This window comes from Podarcis bocagei (genome assembly GCF_964188305.1).
Source record: "Podarcis bocagei genome assembly, chromosome: 17".
Classification (NCBI taxonomy): Eukaryota; Metazoa; Chordata; class Lepidosauria; order Squamata; family Lacertidae; genus Podarcis; species Podarcis bocagei.
Genome location: NC_138143.1, coordinates 820,902 through 841,371, shown reverse-complemented (window position 1 = coordinate 841,371; position 20,470 = coordinate 820,902). Strand labels below are relative to the sequence as shown.

At 47.1% G+C, this 20,470-nt stretch overlaps 2 protein-coding genes across 6 annotated transcripts in view; one reads left to right on the top strand and one right to left on the bottom strand.

Moving 5' to 3' along the window:
• The window catches only part of PTPN18 (protein tyrosine phosphatase non-receptor type 18), a 107,803-nt gene that overhangs the window by 80,546 nt on the left and 6,787 nt on the right, over positions 1 to 20,470 (bottom strand). Inside the window, exon 2 of one of the 3 annotated variants that reach the window (XM_081177382.1) lies at positions 9,423 to 9,520. In XM_081177382.1, coding sequence (XP_081033508.1) covers positions 9,423 to 9,518 — 96 coding nt within the window. In that variant the 5' untranslated portion in view covers positions 9,519 to 9,520. Of the gene's footprint in view, positions 1 to 2,404; positions 2,442 to 9,422; positions 9,521 to 20,470 lie in introns of those variants that run through there. The other 2 variants (XM_081177383.1, XM_081177381.1) reach the window with 2 other exon arrangements.
• On the top strand, positions 3,854 to 20,186 carry LOC308577308 (vacuolar fusion protein MON1 homolog B-like). 3 transcript variants are annotated; one of them, XM_081177395.1, is made up of 6 exons: positions 4,350 to 4,470; positions 7,743 to 7,839; positions 8,464 to 8,898; positions 12,998 to 13,796; positions 16,932 to 17,079; positions 17,894 to 20,186. In XM_081177395.1, the coding sequence occupies exons 2-6, from the start codon at positions 7,794 to 7,796 to the stop codon at positions 18,110 to 18,112; spliced, it is 1,647 nt and encodes a 548-aa protein (XP_081033521.1). In that variant the 5' UTR covers positions 4,350 to 4,470; positions 7,743 to 7,793; the 3' UTR covers positions 18,113 to 20,186. The 3 variants fall into 3 exon arrangements, with proteins under 3 accessions (XP_081033520.1, XP_081033521.1, XP_081033522.1); XM_081177396.1 differs by lacking the exon at positions 4,350 to 4,470 and adding an exon at positions 4,553 to 5,443; XM_081177394.1 differs by lacking the exons at positions 7,743 to 7,839; positions 8,464 to 8,898 and having other exon boundaries at positions 3,854 to 4,470.

The following is a 20,470-nucleotide window of genomic DNA, read 5'->3' as shown; positions in this document are numbered from 1 at the left end:
TTGCATAGTGTGGGGAAAATGGGTTCCTGAATCCTTAAGAGCTATATAGTGAGCAGAAATTCAGTAGGTTAAGTTTTTTGTAAATTGGAAGTACAAGGAAAAGCTGTGTAATGTTGTGTTATTCCATATCCCTGATCCAAAAAAGTTGGTAGCACACACACAAACATATATATATTGTGTGTGTGCTACTTTTTGCTCACTGGGTCATATAGCAGGAAGGTGCCTCTAAAGCAGTGTTTCCCAACCTTTTTTGGGCAACGGCACACCTGTTTAATGAAAAAAATCTCGCGGCACACCACCATTACAGCCCCGTGACGTCAGCGCGCAGCGTCACGCCGGGAGGGACGCACGAAAGTGAAAGTTTTTAATTTTTTCCCCTCCCCGTTGCCGGGGAACCTCCAAGCTTTGGGGGGGGAGGAGGCAGCAGAGCGAGGGACTGAGGGACGGCGGCAGCTGAGGCGGCGGCGGCTGTTGTGGTGGTGGCGGCGATAGCGGGCGGAGGGGGCGGCGGCGGGAGTTGCTGCTGCTGCCCGGACATGCCGGCCTCCTCCTCCTCCGCTGTCTCGCGCTCCTCCCTTTTGTACGCGCTGCCCCGCCGCTCGGCACCACCACCGCGGAGCCGCCCCCGGCTTGACGCGGATCCTCGCCGCCGCCGCCTCTCACCGCCCGACTCGCCCGCCTCCCTCCCACGGCACACCAGCCGACGTCTCACGGCACACTAGTGTGCCGCGGAACACCGGTTGGGAAACACTGCTCTAAAGAGCTATGTCTTTAGATGACAGAAGCAAGGTAGCAAAGCCACACACAACTGCACATTGTGTCTTTAGTTATAATTGTCACTAGTAGTTCAGAGGAAATGACTGGACCTTGAGATTATATAAGGGGGGGGCATCCTTTACCTCAGTGGGTTTCAACTTAGGTACTAGAATAGCTCTACGGTATCAGTGCATACAGACCGCAACCCTTCACCATTTTCTGACAATCATAAAAATAGAAGACCATACTGGAGAACCGTGCTAGACCAGACTCCAGTTTGCGCACATGCAGTTTCTAGCATACTTTCCCCCTTTAATTTATAGAGAGAGAAATAATGCTATTGCATTCCATAGAATGGGAAGAAAGCAGTAATTGAAGACCCTCTCCCCTCCCCAGAGATTATGGAAAGTGGCTAATTAAGCACTAATAAGGTCGTAAGAGGGACACGAGTGGTGCTGTGGGTTAAACCACAGAGCCTTGGGCTTGCCAATCAGAAGGTCGGCAGTTTGAATCCCCGTGACAGGGTGAGCTCCCGTTGCTCAGTCCCTGCTCCTGCCAACCTAGCAGTTCAAAAGCACGTCCAAGTGCAAGTAGATAAATAGGTACCGCTCTGGCGGGAAGGTAAACGGCGTTTCTGTGTGCTGCTCTGGTTTGCCAGAAGCGGCTTAGTCATGCTGGCCACATGACCCGGAAGCTGTACGCCGGCTCCCTGGGCCAATAAAGCGAGATGAGTGCCGCAACCCCAGAGTCGTCCACGACGTGACCTAATGGTCAAGGGTACCTTTATCTTTAAGGTGGTAAGAAGAGACCTGCTGGATCAGACCAAAGTCCCATCTCATCCAGTGTCTCGATTCCCCCCCTAGGCCCACCAGACATTGGCTCTACCAACTCCACCTGGTACGCAGGCTGAGACCCTACCTGCCCGCGGACTGTCTGGCCAGAGTGGTGCATGCTCTAGTTATCTCCCGCTTGGACTACTGCAATGCGCTCTACGTGGGGCTACCTTTGAAGGTGACTCGGAAACTACAGCTAATCCAGAATGCGGCAGCTAGACTGGTGACTGGGGGCGGCCGCCGAGACCACATAACACCGGTCTTGAAAGACCTACATTGGCTCCCAGTACGTTTCCGAGCACAATTCAAAGTGCTGGTGTTGACCTTTAAAGCCCTAAACGGCTTCGGCCCAGTATACCTGAAGGAGCGTCTCCACCCCCATCGTTCTGCCCGGACACTGAGGTCCAGCGCCGAAGGCCTTCTGGCGGTTCCCTCATTGCGAGAAGCGAAGCTACAGGGAACCAGGCAGAGGGCCTTTTCGGTGGTGGCGCCCGCCCTGTGGAATGCCCTCCCATCGGATGTCAAGGTGATGGACAACTACCTGACATTCAGAAGACATCTTAAGGCGGCCCTATTCAGGGAAGCTTTTAATGTATGATATTTTAGTGTTTTTTGGTTTCTGTGGAAGCCGCCCAGAGTGGCTGGGGAAACCCAGCCAGATGGGCGGGGTACAAATAATAAATTATTATTATTATTATTATTATTATTATTATTATTATTATTATTATAGGAAGCCCACAAGGAAGGCACAAAAGCCACGAGCTCTCCAGCTCCTCTTGTTACCGTGTTCTTCCAAGGCATTTGCTGCCTCTTACCTGGAAGGCGGCATCTAGCCATCAGGATGAATAGCCATGGACAGCCTCTCCTCCGTGAATTTTTCCAATTCCCTTTTAAAGCCATTGGTAAGTTAATGAAACTGAAATAGCAGCACAGACACATTTTAAGGCCACTGGTTATAAAGTGCAAGGACTTGATTAGCGTTCTGGTTAGGTTGACAAAGTCCCACCATGGCATAAGACCATCAATGACCAGGAGAACTCTGCTGTTCTCTCTCTCTCTCTCTCTCTCTCTCTCTCTCTCTCTTTCTTTCTTTCTTTCATTTTGAGACTGCAAAGATTGGGTACATTGGTATTTATGTATTTATGTACAGTAATTATAGCATTTATATAAATGCCAAAAGGCTTCCGGAGCAGCTTACTAAAACCAGTTCTAAGGTGCGTCTGCCCTCGCGCTCACGATCCCCAAAGACCTGAGAGGGAAGCCCAAGGTCAAGCCCAAGGTCCGAAGGCGGTGCCGGCGGCCTGGCCCTGGAGCCCCGGGCGCCATGTCCCCTCCGGGAGCAAAGCTGGCGAAGCACAAAATGGCTCGGAGGAAGGGGCAACGCGAAGCAGGGAAGGGCCGGGCGGGGGGTCAGCCCTGGCCTAAGCGCAGGAGGCCGCGGTGGAGGCGGCAGCGGGCAGAGCGGCCAGGCCTTCCGGGGCCCCCGATGGGCCGCCCGAGGCGCCTGCCTCACCTTGGAGCCCGGGGCGCCCTCCGCCCGGCCTGGCGCGCTTCTGACGGCCGGTCTCCCCGCCCGAAGTCAGGCGCGGCTTTCGCGGACTGATTCTCGGCCGCCCAGAGAGCTTTCTGCTCAGCGGGCGGCAGGTGCGGCGCTGCCCAATAGAAAGGCCCCTGCGCGGGGCTGCTTCGGCCGAAGCCTCCCTCTCGCGCGCGGAACTCGGGCCCTTCTCGCGTCTCAGCTGCGGAGAAAAAGGCCTGCGCGGCGTCTTCGGGGCTTTCGTCCCGACCTATTTTTAATCACAGCCAAAAGGAAGCGGGGGGGGGGGCGGGATGGGGGTCTTTGCTGCTGCTGCGCTTCTGCTTTGCTCCCAGCCGCCTGCAGAGCTCGGGCTCATCCCGGCCAGGGGCGCCCCCGCCCCCGCCCCCGCCCCCGCCCGCGCCCGCGCCGCCTTCTCTCGGAAGCCTCAGCTTCTGCTTTGCTCCGGGTGTTGGGCGACTGGGAGTTCGTGTTGCTTTGAACTCTTGCTCGGGTTTTTGTTTTTTTTAGTTAATTGCTTTTAGCTAATTGCTTGTCATTGTCATTTTATTATTTTGGTGACTTTACTGTTTCTCTCTTAAGTGAAATAATACAGTGGTACCTCGGGTTACAGACACTTCAGGTTACAGACTCCGCTAATCCTGAAATAGTGCTTCAGGTTAAGAACTTTGCTTCAGGATGAGAACAGAAATTGCACGACTGCGGCGGCAGCAGGAGGCCCCATTAGCTAAAGTGGTGCTTCAGGTTAAGAACAGTTTCAGGTTAATAATGGACCTCCGGAACAAATTAAGTACGTAACCAGAGGTACCAGTGTAATGATGAACTACTGCTCTTCTTGCGCGCCGCCCTCAGGAAGCCGCCGCCTCCAGAGCGACCCCCCCCCCGTCCCACTTCCTGGTTTTGCGGGTATCTGGAAGAGCCGCCTCCGCCCCGCCGCTCCCGGCTCCTCCCTCCAGACAACGCCCATTTGGGATTGGTGGACGTTCCTGACTAGCCCCGCCCTTTCCTCGGGCCTTCGGCGGCTGCGGTTGATTCAGCCGGGTGTAATGGCCCCGCCCCTTCGGCTCCCTCTGTCGCTTTCCGCGGCCTCTGCCCGCCCCTTTTCCTCGCTGACAATCCGAAGCAGCTCGGGGCCGCCATTGGTCTTCGGCTGCATGCACGGGCCGGTATTCGCGCCCCCGAGGCCCCGGCCCCGCCTTCCCGCTGCTCGTCCTGTGATTCGTCGAGGTGCTTGTCCGTTCCCCTTCCCCGCCCGCCCTCTGCCCCTTCGGGTCCGGAAGAGCGGCGACGGAGCGGCGCAGGGGCTGCGCGGCAATGGGGCGACGCGGAGCCCTCGCGCGGACGGTGAGGGGCGGGCGGGAGCGGGGCGACGGAGGGGCGGGGCGGCCGCAGGGCCTTCTCGGGCGAGGGGGCCCCCGGCGCCTCCCTCGGGATGGACTGGAAGCCCCTCGGGGCAGGCAGCTGCCGCAGCAGCAGAGAAGCCTTCCCCGCAGGACCGGGCCAGAAGCCCGTCCGGTGCCGCAGTCTTTATACCCAGCCCAGGAGCAGTGCCTGGCCTGGTTGGCCTTCCCACGCCTCCCTCGCAGCACCTGCTGTTCAGCGGTAGACTGTCGTGGCACCTGGAGGCTCCATTTAGTTTTCATGGCTAGTGGCTGAGGGTAGCTATAGCTTAGAGATTTCCTTAAGCATTTTGCTCATCATACTGAGAATAAAATTTCGTAATGCATTCCCCCCTCCAAAGGTTTTTTCTTTTGCAAAAAACCCCCACAAGGCTTGGTGGGGTGTGATGGGGAAAAGGGCCATTTCTAGGGTCCCCCCCACCGTCACATTTTTAGATCTGGCCAATAGGAGTTTATCTAAAAGAGTTACCTAAGGTTGTTGCCATGTCTGTTGGGTTTCCATTGATGTGCTCAAGGACGTGTCTGACAAAACCCACCCTTGCATAAGAGAATTGCAAAAGTTCAGCACAAAATAATAGTAAAATAACTGTCATCCTATGGGAGATGATTCTTGATGGAAATATGGAGGGCTGGATTTGGCAACTGTCAGTTAAAGATATTTCAGGGATGGCAACAGTTATGGAATTATGCAGTGTGTGAAGAAACACTTCATTTTGGTAGCCCCAAAACTTTCTGCCAATTGGCTTATTTAAATTACTACGACTTAAGAGGGAAATTCTCAGCAGAGGTGGGGATCTATTATTGTATTGAGAAGGCAGAGTTGAATTGTCTCCACTCTCCAGCCTCCTGAAGGGATCCTTTCCACTTTCTCCAATATGTACTTAGTGTGCTGCATAGCTTTCTGAGACTGCAACTGAGTGAGTTGCTGTGTTGTTTTGGGGCTGGGTTGCATGGATCTTTGTGAACTTTCTGGAATGGTTTGCTGGTTGACTAATGTTCAGGGCTGATGTGCATACATGTAGCTCTCTAGAAAGATAAAGAGATTTTATGACTAGTAATGGCTGGAACAGATTTTTCTTTTTGGAGTCCTGCTATGACTTTTAGGAAGGTGATGTAAGGGTTTGCTTTTGACATGTTACTGAAAACTAACATGGTTTAGCTATTCCTCTTATAGATATGTGTGTGGTCCCATATGTCTTCATAGACCTATCCCCCCCCCCCAAAAAAAAAAGACACGTTTTCCGACTACACTGTGAACTGGCCTTCAGAGGCATCTCTGACTGGGCCATAAAGCAACAAGAGGCTGTTTGCTCAGTTTGAGTTGCTTGGGCACTTGAACAATCTGATGTGGCGCCAGGTTCTGTAAAGGGGTACAATACATGTTGGATGCTGCTTTTGACACTTGATTTTGAACTAGGTTGCTGAAATGGCAGAACCTGGTTCTGCTTGGCTGTAGAAGTAATTACTTTTTGGGAAAGTGTTTATTGTTCTGAGCCTACCATTGCAGGAACTGGTGCCAAGGATGACCCAACACAATTAACCACACTCTTTTCTTACCAGTTAGGGCTGTGGAAATCTACTGCAATACTTTTAACAATCACTGATCATGATTTGGTGCCTGTTCATTTGTTTGTTCCTTATAGGATTGACAGTACTAGTGGTACAGTAGTATATTCACATTAATCTTATTGTGAATGTGTAGTTTTGCAAATAACTTTTTTAAACTTGCCATGCCCATTTTTGAGAGTGAGGATGAACCTATATATGACAATGGTGGCAGTGCTGTTTCTGTATCCAGACGGTTTCCAGTAGTCTTGGAGCTGCCAAGAATAAGAAGCTGCTGGGAACATTCAGAATGGTAGCACCATTCTGGGCAGATGCTCATTCTTCTGGACATAAAGGCTTAAAGGCTGGAAGAACATTCCAATGCAAAAATTCCAATACAGGAGGGAAATGGATCGTGAATATAGTTGGTAGCCCCAACTAAACAAGGCATTTCTTCAGGGCTGAGGAAATTCAGAATCACTGCATAGAGTTTAATCCCTCAGAGATTATTATTGCAGTTGTGGAATGCAGCCACCTGTGAAACATCTAGGCCAGCTGTGAAGTGCAAGTAGATAAATAGGTACCATTCTGGTGGGATGGTAAACTGCGTTTTCATGTGCTGCTCTGGTTTCGCCAGAAGCGGCTTAGTCATGCTGGCCACATGACCCGGAAGCTGTACGCCGGCTTCCTCGGCCAGTAAAGCGAGATGAGCACCGCAACCCCAGAGTCGTCCGTGACTGGACTAACGGTCAGGGGTCCCTTTACCTTTACCTACTCAGTCCACTGCCTGTTTCTCTTTCTCTTGTTTTATTTTGAAGTAGGGTAGTATTACTAAGTGTCACTTTGGATCCTGCTCCAACAGTTGAAGACCAGTGATCGAAGTCAGCCTTTCCCAACCTGGCTCCGCAGACATTGTTATACTACAATTCCCATCATCCCTGACCATTGGCTGTGCTGGCTGGGGCTGATGGGAGTTGCTTAAAATCCCATCCAGGAGTTAAGCGCTAGTAATTCTGTTTCTCTCTGTGTGTGTGTGTGATGATTAGTAACCAGGGCATTTCATGCTGTCTCCTCTGAGGCATCCCTGCCCAGGCATGTGACTGAGATTAGAGCAGGGAGGGCAGGCAAGGCTGACAGATTGACTTTTGCATCTTGACTTTTGCATTTTGAGAGCCAGTGTGGTTTAGTGGTTAAGAGCGGTATTCCCGTAATCTGGTGAACATGCAGATGCTGGGTGACCTTGGGCTAGTCACACTTCTCTGAAGTCTCTCAGCCCCACTCACCTCACAGAGTGTTTGTTGTGGGGGAGGAAGGGAAAGGAGAATGTTAGCCGCTTTGAGACTCCTTAGGGTAGTGATAAAGCGGGATATCAAATCCAAACTCTTCTTCTTCTTCTTGTTTCCCTTGGAAAGCCCTTTTCTCCGATGTGCATTCATTCATACTTTCTAAACTGAAGGTTGAGGTTCTTTTTGCTGCTTCTTTTAGGAGGTGGAGGATGGAGTTAGGGTGTGAATGGAAATGTGAAGGCAGTGTTCTAAGTTCTGTCCCTAATTTGAGAATGGGGTTGGGCCTGGTGAGTAAGCGACAGAGCACCTGCATCCTGGTTTGTTTGTTTTTTTAGTTTTTGTAACACTGGGGAACTCTTCTCACATTTGCCTCTTGACTTCTCAGGAGCTGTTTGAGATGTAGAGGGAAGACCCTGGCTTTCCTTCTAAGGGTGGGATGGATCTCCCTGAACATAAGGCTGGGCTCAGCTCTGCAGAGACAGGTGAGTGGTTTAAGTCTCTGCCGTTGTGGTTCAGTTATTTTACCTGAGGCTGAATTTTGTTCATTAACAGTGGACCTTTTAGATGATGTGGCTGCTAACCAGATCAAGCTGGCAAAGCCTGTAGTGTTTTATATCGTGACATAAACAGAAAAAGAGAGGAGCTTACCATAGGCCTCTCCCTTTTCTTTGCTGAGATTACAGATAGCAAGATATGTGTGGGAACCAATACCCTCTCAGCTAAAGTGGTGGTGAAGTTTGGTTGGGGAGAAAAAGCATTGAAATGCTAGGTTCCTCTTCTAGGAACCAGTACTGTTTTTCTAATGGCACCCACCTGAGAGGTGCCAGAACAGAGTTCCAGCGAGCTCCAGCTGAAAAGAAGCCCTGCTAGGAACCAGTGAGGGGCATAAAGGGAGATGAGGGAGACTTCATCATCTGACCGAGGAAAGTAAGGGATTTTGGAGTGGCTGAAAGACATGCTGAAGCTTGCTGCAAAGTTGGTCAGGAAGTGTTGCAACTTTTAGTAGTTGAGCTGCCTTTTCAGTAGGGTAAAGGCTGGTGCAAGTAGGGAGGTGAGGATAAGCTAGGACTCCTGAAATCCTTTACTTGTGCTGTGACTTTTTCCAGGTGAGGATGAGCCCTGTTCTGCATTGGATGAGCAAGGGGAGCTACCTGATGTCCCAGTCAATGGACCCATAATTGAGGCAGATGCCAAAGCGGATATGCAGGAGGAATCAAGTGAAAAGGACCTGTCTGACTCAGCCTCAACTGATAACACTTTGGAGGACTCCAGCGAGTTTAACCAACCTATGGTGATGGGCGATGGGCCACCTCGGGAGGAGGAAGTGGCACAGCTGTGCCCAGCTACACACCGGGATGAGGATGTGACAGCTGACAGTTGGCGGGCACACAGGAAACATGTCTTTGTTTTAAGTGAAGCTGGCAAACCCATTTACTCGCGCTATGGCAACGAAGAAGCCCTCAGTTCCACCATGGGTGTTATGATGGCACTTGTATCATTCATCCAGAGTGGGGATAATTCCATCCGTTCCATTTACTCTGGTATGGCAAAAGATTGGCAGTGGGGCATTGTTTTAATTACAATTAACAACTTGTTTTTATGAGGCTTTGGGACTCACTCGTGATTGGAAGTTGGAGCTTGTAGATTTTGTTAAGGATCCTCTACTTTTACCCCCATAATTCAAGCTCTGGTATAGGAGTTATTGGGCATGGTTGTAGCCAAATTTAAGCCATATCCTTATAGCTACAGTTTAAAATTACAGCTTAAAATTATTGGTTTCTTTCAAACTGGACTGGCTCTCAGAACCATGACTGATGCCTAACGATCTTGGAGTCTCTTGTGTTTCCACTGATAGTTAACAGTAAAGGCTGTGTAAAAGAATTTCAGTTATTGGGCAATAGAGGGAGTTGGGGTTTTTATCATGGTAATTTTCTTTTATATGAAGAAAGCTGTCATGTGGACTGCATAGCTATGTAGTTGTGATTTCATGCAAGCACAGAGAAGCACAAATGTTCTGGCTTCAAAATCCAGCTTCCTAAGAATTTCCTTTCATTCTTTTTCTCACCTTTGTGGTTGTAGAGATGCTTGGAAACATGTAGACAGTGTCTGATGATGTCTGGGGAGCCCAGACATCTCTGTTTTGCTCCATGCTGTTCTTCATGCCTAGCAGAAGCAAAATAGTAAAAATTGCAGAATGAATTCTGCAAAATAGAGGAAACAATCCAAAGGTACTTAATATGCATAGCTAGTCCAGGCAGCTGAATTTATCTCTTCTTACTGCATATTTTTATTATGATCAGTAGTAGTAATACTCCTTTTTTTTAAAGTGCAGAATGTGTCCTGCTCTGGCATGCAACGTTTCATGTATTTGCATCAAAGGTTGCTACTGTAAGCTCACTCAGCACTGAAGTAAGCCCTCAGTGGGACTTCCTTATGAGTAGAAGGCATGTATAGCTTTGCACTATAACACAGGACCTAGTGGAACATCTAGGGCTACAGCTTGAAAGGACCTGCCGTACTAGAAAAATTAACCAATAAACTGAAACTGACACGGGGACAAACAGAAGAAGATGCCTTTTCCCCGGTATGGCTCCCCTCTATCACATAGAATCATAGAATCATAGAGTTGGAAGAGACCACAAGGGCCATCGAGTCCAACCCCCTGCCAAGCAGGAAACACCATCAGAGCACTCCTGACATATGGTTGTCAAGCCTCTGCTTAAAGACCTCCAAAGTAGGAGACTCCACCACACTCCTTGGCAGCAAATTCCACTGTCAAACAGCTCTTACTGTCAGGAAGTTCTTCCTAATGTTTAGGTGGAATCTTCTTTCTTGTAGTTTGGATCCATTGCTCCGTGTCCGCTTCTCTGGAGCAGCAGAAAACAACCTTTCTCCCTCCTCTATGTGACATCCTTTTATATATTTGCACATGGCTATCATATCACCCCTTAACCTCCTCTTCTCCAGGCTAAACATGCCCAGCTCCCTTAGCCGTTCCTCATAAGGCATCGTTTCCAGGCCTTTGACCATTTTGGTTGTCCTCCTCTGGACACGTTCCAGTTTGTCAGTGTCCTTCTTGAACTGTGGTGCCCAGAACTGGACACAGTACTCCAGGTGAGGTCTGACCAGAGCAGAATACAGTGGCACTATTACTTCCCTTGATCTAGATGCTATACTCCTATTGATGCAGCCCAGAATTGCATTGGCTTTTTTAGCTGCCGCGTCACACTGTTGGCTCATGTCAAGTTTGTGGTCAACCAAGACTTCTAGATCCTTTTCACATGTACTGCTCTCAAGCCAGGTGTCCCCCATCTTGTATTTGTGCCTCTCATTCCCCCCCCCAGGTGCAATACTTTACATTTCTCCCTGTTAAAATTCATCTTGTTTGCTTTTGCCCAGTTCTCTAATTTGTCAAGGTCGTTTTGAAGTGTGATCCTGTCCTCTGGGGTGTTAGCCACCCCTCCCAGTTTGGTGTCATCTGCAAATTTGATCAGTATGCCCTTGAGTCCATCATCCAAGTCATTGATAAAGATGTTGAATAAGACCGGGCCCAAGACAGAACCCTGTGGCACCCCACTAGTCACTCTTCTCCAGGATGAAGAGGAACCATTGATGAGCACCCTTTGGGTTCGGTCAGTCAGCCAGTTACAAATCCACTGAGTGGTAGCAGAGTCAAGACCGCATTTTACCAGCTTCTTTACAAGAATATCATGGGGCACCTTGTCAAATGCCTTGCTGAAATCAAGGTAGGCTACATCCACTGCGTTCCCTTCATCTACCAGGCTTGTAATTCTGTCAAAAAACGAGATCAGGTTAGTCTGACATGACTTATTTTTCAGAAATCCATGCTGACTATTGGTGATCACAGCATTCCTTTCTAGGTGCTCACAGACTGTTTGCTTAATGATCTGCTCCAGAATCTTCCCTGGTATTGATGTCAGACTGACTGGGCGGTAATTATTTGGGTCCTCTCTTTTCCCCTTTTTGAAAATAGGGACAACATTTGCCCTCCTCCAGTCTGCCGGGACTTTGCCTGTTCTCCAGGAATTCTCAAAGATGACTGCCAGTGGTTCTGAGATCACATCTGCCAGTTCTTTTAATACTCTTGGATGCAGTTCATCTGGCCCTGGAGACTTGAATACATCTAAACTAGCCAAGTATTCTTGTACTATCTCCTTAGTTATTCTGGGCTGTGTTTCCTTTGCTGAATCATTTGCTCCAAATTCTTCAGGTCGGGCATTGTTTTCTTTATCGGAGAAGACTGAGGCAAAGAAGGCATTGAGGAGTTCAGCCCTTTCTGTGTCCCCTGTTTGCATTTCACCATCTTCTCCTCTGAGTGACCCCACTGTTTCTTTGTTCTTCCTTTTGCTACGAACATACCCATAAAAGCCTTTTTTGTTGCTTTTAACCTCTCTAGCAAGCCTGAGTTCATACACAGCCCAACAAGACAATGACAATAATCCACCAACAGCATACAAATCAATGTGGCTAACCTGATCCAAAACACCCACCCACCCCACTCACACACGAAAACAAAGATCACCACAGCCAATCACAAACAAACAACCACACCCTAGGCCAACCCCAACCTCTCTCACCACCAAAGGAACACAAGTGAACAGCACAAGCAACGCTGACACCAAACCCTACATACATTAAGCATAATAGAAACATCGCCACCTGACCCCACCCCCACCCATCTTCCCCCCCACCCCTTTTCCCCCCTCCTCCTAATGTCTCAACAAATGAAACGGATTTGTAAAAATGTTACATGGAAAAAATACGAGAGACATTACACATACTTCTGTAAAACAAGAAAATCTTTAATAATAATAATACTAATAAAAACTTGAAAGGGCCTGTTTATGTGCCTGGCTGCCTTTTTAAAAGAGTTGTTTGGAGTGATCATCAGCTGGAGGAGTGGGGAGGGAGATGGTGTACCCCTGTCTTTTGTGCTCCATCATAATATATGACATATGCATGTTTAGATTTAGTAGCCTATCCTGCCCAACAAACTCACTCTGTGATCCCTTAGGGGAAGAAATCTCATTCAGTTAAATATGATGGGGAATAAAAAAATAGTTGATTTTTTAAAAAATAAAGCAATATAAAAATAAGGTTCTAATTAGTCAGAACACTGTGTATCCTGGACTTAAATAGATCTACTTCAGTTCTGTTGTCAGGAAAAACTTAATTCCTCAACCTGTATAAATTACGTAAATTACCCAAATACAGTTATTTCTTGTTTGGCATAGTGGATTCTACCCCTTTGACTATTTGCATGTGTTTTCCTTCTGCTCATCATGGGGTTGGGAGACAGATAAGGAGCTACACAAGGCATTAAAATCCTGCCTCTGGCCGCTGGGGATCTTGTTCAGCTACGCTGCTGAGATTCAGCTGATGTTGTCTAGAACGTTTTCAAGTATATCTTTGCAACCATAAGGGCAAGAAATGTGTATCTGAAAAAGGTATGCTCTAGGGATGCTAATTTTATACCCAATACTGCATTATATGGGCTTTTTGCATTTCCATGGCTCAGTCTTGCTTTCCCCCTAGGGTTGATTGACATCTGGTTCTGTCCTATTTGTGCAGAGCTCAGTCTGCTGCACCTTCTGACTAGCTCTCTCCTTTCCACCACAGATGATCACAAACTGGTTTTTGTGCAGCAGGGCCCGCTGGTGCTGGTGTCCGTGTCGCGCACCTTACAGTCAGAGCAGCAGTTGCGGCAGGAGCTTTTGTATGTCTACTATCAGATTATCAGCATGCTCACAGAGGCCAGCATCACTCGCATCTTTGAGCGGAAAAAGAACTATGACCTCCGGCGCCTGCTGACCGGCTCAGAGAAGATCCTCAACCGCCTGCTGAACCTGGTGGAGTCGGACCCTTGCTTCCTGCTTGGTGCTGTGCGCTGCCTGCCCCTCCAAGCCTCCCTGCGGGATTCCCTGGGCACTTTGCTCCAGAAGGCCATCACGCCCAATCTGGTCTTCTCCATTCTGGTGGCCCGGAGTCAGCTCGTCACCACAGTGCAGGAGAGAACAGTAATTGAAGACTGCCGTTTAGAACCCACTGACTTGCATCTATTGCTCAACCTCATTGGGGCAACCTCTGCATTCCAAACAGGGGAGATTTGGACGCCTATTTGCTTGCCACGCTTCAACCCGGATTGTTACTTTTATGCTTATATTTCCTACTTGGATGCAGAATGTACCGTCTGCCTCATTCTTCTCTCCACGGACAAGGAGTCTTTCTATTCTGTCTCGGACTGCAAGAAACGCATTGAGGAGGGCATGAGGACTCAGAACTACCTGCAGGCACTCTCAAGCGGCCTGAGAAGCCCTTCCTATAGTGTGGGGCTGGTGGGTGTGCCAGACCTCCGGCACTTTATGTACAAGCCTCTGGATATACCTGATAACTACCGGCAGCTTCCCCAGTTCACCAGGTAATTAGAGGCATGTGTGGTCTGAGATATGCTCTCAACCCTATGAGAGCTCTTTGAAGAGGGCAGTGAGATGGAAGTGCAGTAGGGGATGGCTTAATTTGTTTGTGACTTGATACTGTCCCCTCTGAATTCTCAACGTTTCTCATGGTGGTGGGGGTGTTAGTGAAGCATTTTGCCTCTTAATGTTTTGACCGTCATTGACATGTTTCTGGAAAATATGATTTGGCTTATTTTTATGCTCTACAGTTTTGCTTCAGTGCAGTGTTGCATGATATCTGTCCTGGAAAAGAGTACTGAAAATCTCAAGATTTAATTTGGGTAGACAGACAAAATCTCTTGGTTTTGGGACCCAAATTTTTTGGGGTTTTGTTTTTTTTAAACAGGGGGAGTGTCCTCTTGTTAAGGGACAAAGCTATTGTGTCCTGTAATGCTAATTGCTTGCCTATCTCTTTTCCTGCCAGATTTATTTTTATTTATTTTATTTATTAAATTTGAATATCACCCTTCATCTGTAGATCTCAGGGCAATTCACAACATAAAAGAAACATATAAAAACACAAAATACATAATAAAAACAAAAACAAACCAATACATTTACAAATGAAGCAAATGTGTAGGGCTTGAAATTCATTGGCTGTAGACCATTAAAGAAAGTGAATGATTTTGCTTAATGCAATATTACTTGTTTGGGGAATGATCCAATCTGACACTTCATGTGAATGTAGTAGCACATTTCACCTTCTTATTATTTTATTATTTATTAGATCTATATACCAACCTTCATCATAAGATCTCAGGGCGGTTCGCGGAATAAAATACAGGATAAAAACAAGTAAACAATTTAAACAAAACAGCAAAACAATACCCCCCCCTTCCCAAAGACACATTTAAAAGGCTGTGGAATATTCATCAGCCAGGCCTGGTTGAAGAGAAATGTTTTCACCTAAAAATATATAATGAAGGCACCTCCCTGGGGAGAGCATTCCACAAATGAGCCACTACAGCCTCCGAATGTCTCGTGGAAGAGGCATATAGAGAAAGGCCTTAGATGATGATTGCAGAGTCAGGGATGTTTTATATTGGAAGAGGTGATCCTTGAGGTATTGCGGTCCTGAGCCACTTAAGGCTTTATAGGTCAAAACCAGAACTTCGAATTGGGCCTGGAAACTAATTGGCAGCCAGTGCAGTCAGACCAGGATCGGTGTAATACTCTCAAACCATCTTGTCCTAGTGAGCAACCTGGCCGCTAAATTCTGCACCAGCAGAAGGCACTCTGGGCCACCGAGGCCACCTGAGCCTCAAGTGACAGCAGAGGATCCAGGAGTACCCCAAGCTACATACCTGCTCCTTCAGAGGAAGTGTAACCCCATCAAGAGCAGGTGATCTCCCAGCCATCTCTTCTTCCGCTCACAAAAAAAAAATCCCACCTGGTGTCTGTGTGACTTCACACATGTAATGGTTTTAGGTGTGCCCCTTAATGTCTCATTCAGACATTCATAAATCTGAATACAAATGTGTTTGTAAACACTTAATGTTTTGAGTGAGCTTTTGTGGTGGATTTGCTGTTGTATAATGGGTAGTATGATCCTGTACCGCAGGCTTCCTCAAACTCAGCCCTCCAGATGTTTTGGGACTACATTTCCCATCATCCCTGACCACTGTTCCTGCTAGCTAGGGATCACGGTAGGCCAAAAACAGCTGGAGGGTCAAGTTTGAGGAAGCCTGCTGTAATGCAACAATACTTGGGTGATAAAGCAGAACAGTGCAGTTTCTCTCTCTCTCTCTCTCTCTCTCTCTCTCTCTCTCTCTCTCTCTTTCTTGCAAGTGTTAACTTGCTGCACAATCCTATTCCCAGAAGAAGCTCCATCCCAGAACTGATTTGTGTGTGTGTGTTAAATTTGATATGTTGATGCATCTAGACTTAGCTTTGGGGGCAGGCAAACCTAGAGAGATGGTACAGCTCCTGCCTCGACTCCCCCCCCCCCCCAAGACTCCCAGCCAGAGGTTGTGGGAAGGGCTAAGATGGCCTTATTGAATTACAGCTTTAAATAGAGCAAGTCATGAGGTTTATCCTCCGCATCAAAAAGAATCCTTGTGTAGAAACTACTGGGCCGCAAGGGAGAACCTGAGGGTGGGCATTAGGAGATTCTTGCTAGCTGGCAAAGTCTTGTAAGTGGTACACAGAAATCTGGAAGCCATTTTGACAGGAGGTGCTACTGATTCAATGCTAATGCATCTGGAGTGCCAAAGGAATACTTGATTGGTCGGAAGCACCTACATTTCCTTGGGGAAAAGCAACTAGAAACAGCCCCATTGGCATCTGAAATGGTTTTACATGTACAGTGGTACCTATAGTTACAAACACTTTGGGTTACAAACTCCGCTAACCTGGAAGTAGTACCTCGGGTTGAGAACTTTGCCCCAGGATGAGAACGGAAATCATGCGGTGGCAGCAGGAGGCCCCATTAGCAAAAGTGCGCCTCAGATTAAGAATGGTTTTGGGTTAAGAACGGACCTTCGGAACGAATTAAGTTCATAGCCCGAGGTACCACTGTAACTTGTTTTGACATGTGCCCATTTTGCAGCTTCCTTCCCCTAAAGACGTGCTAGGATATGAGGGGCGTATTCCACTGACCACTTTAGTACATTGTAGGCTGACAGATGGCTAGGGTGTATGCTTGTCCATATGCGTATCTCGGGTGCTGCTATGCACAGGATCCAATTCAGAAAGACATGGAATTGATTAAAAAGTGACATCTAGCTGTGCAGTGCCTAAAGTTAACTCCTGTGTATGGCATCAGGTGCAGACAACACAATGACTGAGCAGCCATACGTTGGAAGCTGAAAACATGCTGGTGTTCTGACACTTTTCCTATAGCTTCCACTTGCCTGGAGCCTGGAAAACATACTGGAGCCTAAAAGTTTTCTGATTGTCAGACATTTCTTAGAGGCTTTTTCTGGGATTATATTTTTGTCCTTTCCCATCTCTGAAGAATTTGCTCAGTGGTTGAGGTGAACAGATCCCTCCCATTCTTCACTATGCCTGAGTTCAGTAGCCTGACCCATAGTGAAGAGTGGTATAGAGGGACTCAAAGTTCTTTGACTTCCTGATATGTTTTTTTTAACCAATTACAGCCCAGAACTGGAGGGGCCTTACTGCAGTGAGAATGAACGGCACCGACTCTTTGACCTCTATCACTACCTTCACAGTCGTATCCACAGTACCTCACGCCCTCTGCGTCTCATCTACCATGTAGCTGAAAAGGAAACCCTCTTGGCTTGGGTGAGGAATGACACTGCGGCTGCTTCTTCAACTAAGAGACTTTGTGATCGCTAGCTAAGAGCGCAGCTACCCGTTATGAGGATAATACAGGACTCCCAAGTCCATGCTTTCCTCATGTCAACACTTGGCAGGCAGGAGGGAGGGAGGAAAGGAGTGCTCAACATTTCTCTTCACCATTGATTCACCCCTGCAAATCCAACCCCTCATGGATTTAAAATAAAGAAACCCTTATTTTAATCCTTTCTTCCTGATGCCCCCCAGATATTGTTGGACTCAACTCCTGACACCCCTCATGGTCAATGATCAGGAATGATGGGAAGGCAGAGATTCCTTACCCCTACCTTAGGTACTCACAAATAGTTTACTTTTTCTTATCAGCGTCCTATAAATTAGAGTAGCTGGGGTAAACAGCTTAGGTGAGTCACAGAAAACTTGTGACTGGCTGGCTTTTTGAGCTGTTGATAATCTGTGTTGGAGACGGCACCAAACATCACAAAGTTTTAAGGATCACAGACATGCTTTCTGCTGTTCAGTGGATTAAGAGTCCAGCTCTTGAGTGAGGTGGCTGGGAACTTTTATAGGTTCTCAAAGGTTGGTGAAATCTGGTAGTTTAGGGAACTTGCTACCTATAAGGCGCTGCTACAGAATACTAAGTTCCTCTCTTGCACATAGCTGCAGGCTTTGGTTTCCCAGCCATTCTACAGCTTGGCTGTATCTGTTGGCTGTATCTGTTGTCTAATGGTCACCTGCAGAGAGTTCCCAGCCTCTACTGAATGGGGCTGAATGTTTTTTTCTCCCATCCTCTCTTCTCTAGGTCACAAGTAAGTTTGAACTGTATACCTGCTTCAGTCCTTTGGTGACCAAAGCTGGTGCCATCAATGTCCTGACTAAGCTGCTGCGCTGGATAAAGAAGGAAGAAGACCGGCTCTTCATTCGTTACCCACCCAAATATTCCACCACACCCAATCCTAGTAAAGGAAGCAAGGGGTCCCGGACTGATGGTGCTGAGAATGGCTTCTTTGGAGGTCTCTAAAGCCTAGGACTTTAACACTGAACTGTACCCTGTGTGCACCTCCTTACAGACAAAGAACTTCTCTGGGTGGTTTTGTTCTTCACAAGGTGATCAGGGTCTGTGTGGGTATGAAAAACATTGCAATTTTCAGGCTAAGCTGTCCCTTTGGTGATTCATTCATAAAGTTTTAGCCTGCTTTTTAAAAGTTTTATATTACTTGTGATCTTTGGCACCATGCCTGCAGAAAGGGATTGAGCCCGGACACAAACTGTCTGGTAGACTGGAGATTACTAAGGAAATGTGGCTCTTGTATTCTGGGAAAGTGGCATATAATTGGAATATGGGGGATTTCATATATTGATCCTGCTTAAATATAGTTTCTGCCTATTCTGGAGTCCAGCAGGTTAGAATTATCAGTGGGTAGGTGCTCACACCATGGATATTATCACTGGGGGTGGGGATGGGATTGTGTTCCTTATCACATTGTTGCTTTTCCTCCTAAGAGGGCATGATGGCCACTTCCATGCTTTTGGACAAAAGTCAGGAGGTAGGGAGTCTGGCTTGCTCTGTTTCTCTAAGAGTAGGTTCAAATTTGTGACAAATATGGGTCTTGGTAATCTCTGAAAATACTTGCCCTTCAATAACCTACTTGATTGTCCATAGTTGCTATCTTTTGAGAATAGCTGTCCAGGATCTAATCTAGTCGGTGCTAGAGGTTTATAAAGAGCCTATTACTTTCAGACAACACGTAACCTAGAGAGATGAATGCTTCCTGCAGAGGTAGCTGACTTGAATCAAGCTTATGCCAATTTGAGAGACTGCAAGTGAAGAGGCCAGTTCCAAAGATTCTTCTATCCTGGGACAATTGAAATATTTTATTAGACTAATGTCATCCTTGTTCTTTGGGCTATAATTGCCTAATGAATTAGGGAAGCAGCTTCAGTCAGCCCTTTGGCCTGACACTAAAGGATAAAGTTATGTTGAAGGGTATTTTACAGTCCTGGTACGTTAATTGATGTCTATATGATGACTCAGTTTGTACTGTGTAATTATGATGGATTATTGACATTCTTTTTAATGTATTATGTTGGAACCTAAATGGCTATGAAAAATTGTCTCACTGTCCATAATTCTCCCCCCCCCCGCCGCCTTTGCTCCGTCTTCTTTTAAAAAATTAAACTCCATCTTAGATTGAAACAGGAGCTGGCAAAAGTTCAGAGATGGAGAATCTTTGTTTTTTGCTGAATAACACGTTGCTCCTATAAGAGGTCTACTACTCTTTTTGTGCAGGGATAACACCAGCCCTTCCCCCAATAAATCTGTTTCTGTGTTGTTTTTTTTAAAAAAGGCAATAGGAAAGAACAATTGGACCTGTCTAAACAGCCTCCTGAGGCTTGATACTGACAAATAGCTATTTTTACATCCTTGTCAACTCCCAGATTTTGTCTGGATGTACCACCAGTTGCAACAACTCCTCTTCTCAGAAGGAGACACTGAACATCTCATTTTCTTGCAATTAACAGTTGCATCTTTGCCCTTCCTGAGCAGGTGCTGTTCTGCTGTGCAAATACGTGCCCTGTATGAATTTGCTACTCATCCAGTGAGTCTCTTCTGTTTCCTGGTCCTTCCTGATTGCTTAAAAAAAAGTATTATTTTTGTCCAAAGGGGAATATGAGGGAGCATCTGTTCTCCAGTGGGCCATCTTGGCACCCTGTTATTTCTCATGATGTGGTGGGGAGTAGTAAGTCTTAATTTAACCTGGGATGCTTTTGTTAAGTGTACTGATTGTGACCAGTTTTGATGTAGGCTGAGCACTGAACTGGATTCTACCCTCATTGCCAATACTGCAGTGACTGGAGAAACTATGCTATTTTGCAGGGTGTATCTGTTGCGATTGGATTCCTCCTGGTGCATGCTATGCTTCTTGCTCAGCTTGCTTTCGACTAGCATGTTTTCTTGCCCTGGTAAAAGAACAGCAGTGATCCCATGCATAATGTGGCTTAATGACAATGAGGGTTTATATTTCTGACTGAACTGTTGTACTGAGAACTGGAAGCATCTTATTAAAAACAAACACAAGTCATTTTAAAATCAACGCCATCTCGGCATATCTGTTTCTTTCTCCATCTGCCACCATGTTTAGCAAAATATCTTCTGTTTTAGCTGGTCAGGATCAATTGCACTCTTTGGTTTCCAGGGATTCTCTGCATCAGCCTTGCAAATAGCAGGGCTGTTGTAATTAATTCATTGATTTAAATCTGCATAAGTTGGCATCTGAGGAAGCTAGTAGTTCTGTAAATACATGTGTCTCACTAGGCATAAACTTAGAAGTACTGTTCTTCTCTCACACAGAGGAGAACCCTGTATCTGCAGTTTCCA

What these genes read in the sequence shown, in the direction of transcription:
- LOC308577308 (XM_081177394.1), top strand. Translation starts at nt 3,942, where the DNA reads ATGATGAACTACTGCTCTTCTTGCGCGCCGCCCTCAGGAAGCCGCCGC. An exon ending in GCGGAGCCCTCGCGCGGACG is followed by an intron (nt 4,471 to 12,997) that starts GTGAGGGGCGGG and finishes TTTCCACCACAG; the next exon opens with ATGATCACAAACTGGTTTTT. An exon ending in AGGAAACCCTCTTGGCTTGG is followed by an intron (nt 17,080 to 17,893) that starts GTGAGGAATGAC and finishes TCTCTTCTCTAG; the next exon opens with GTCACAAGTAAGTTTGAACT.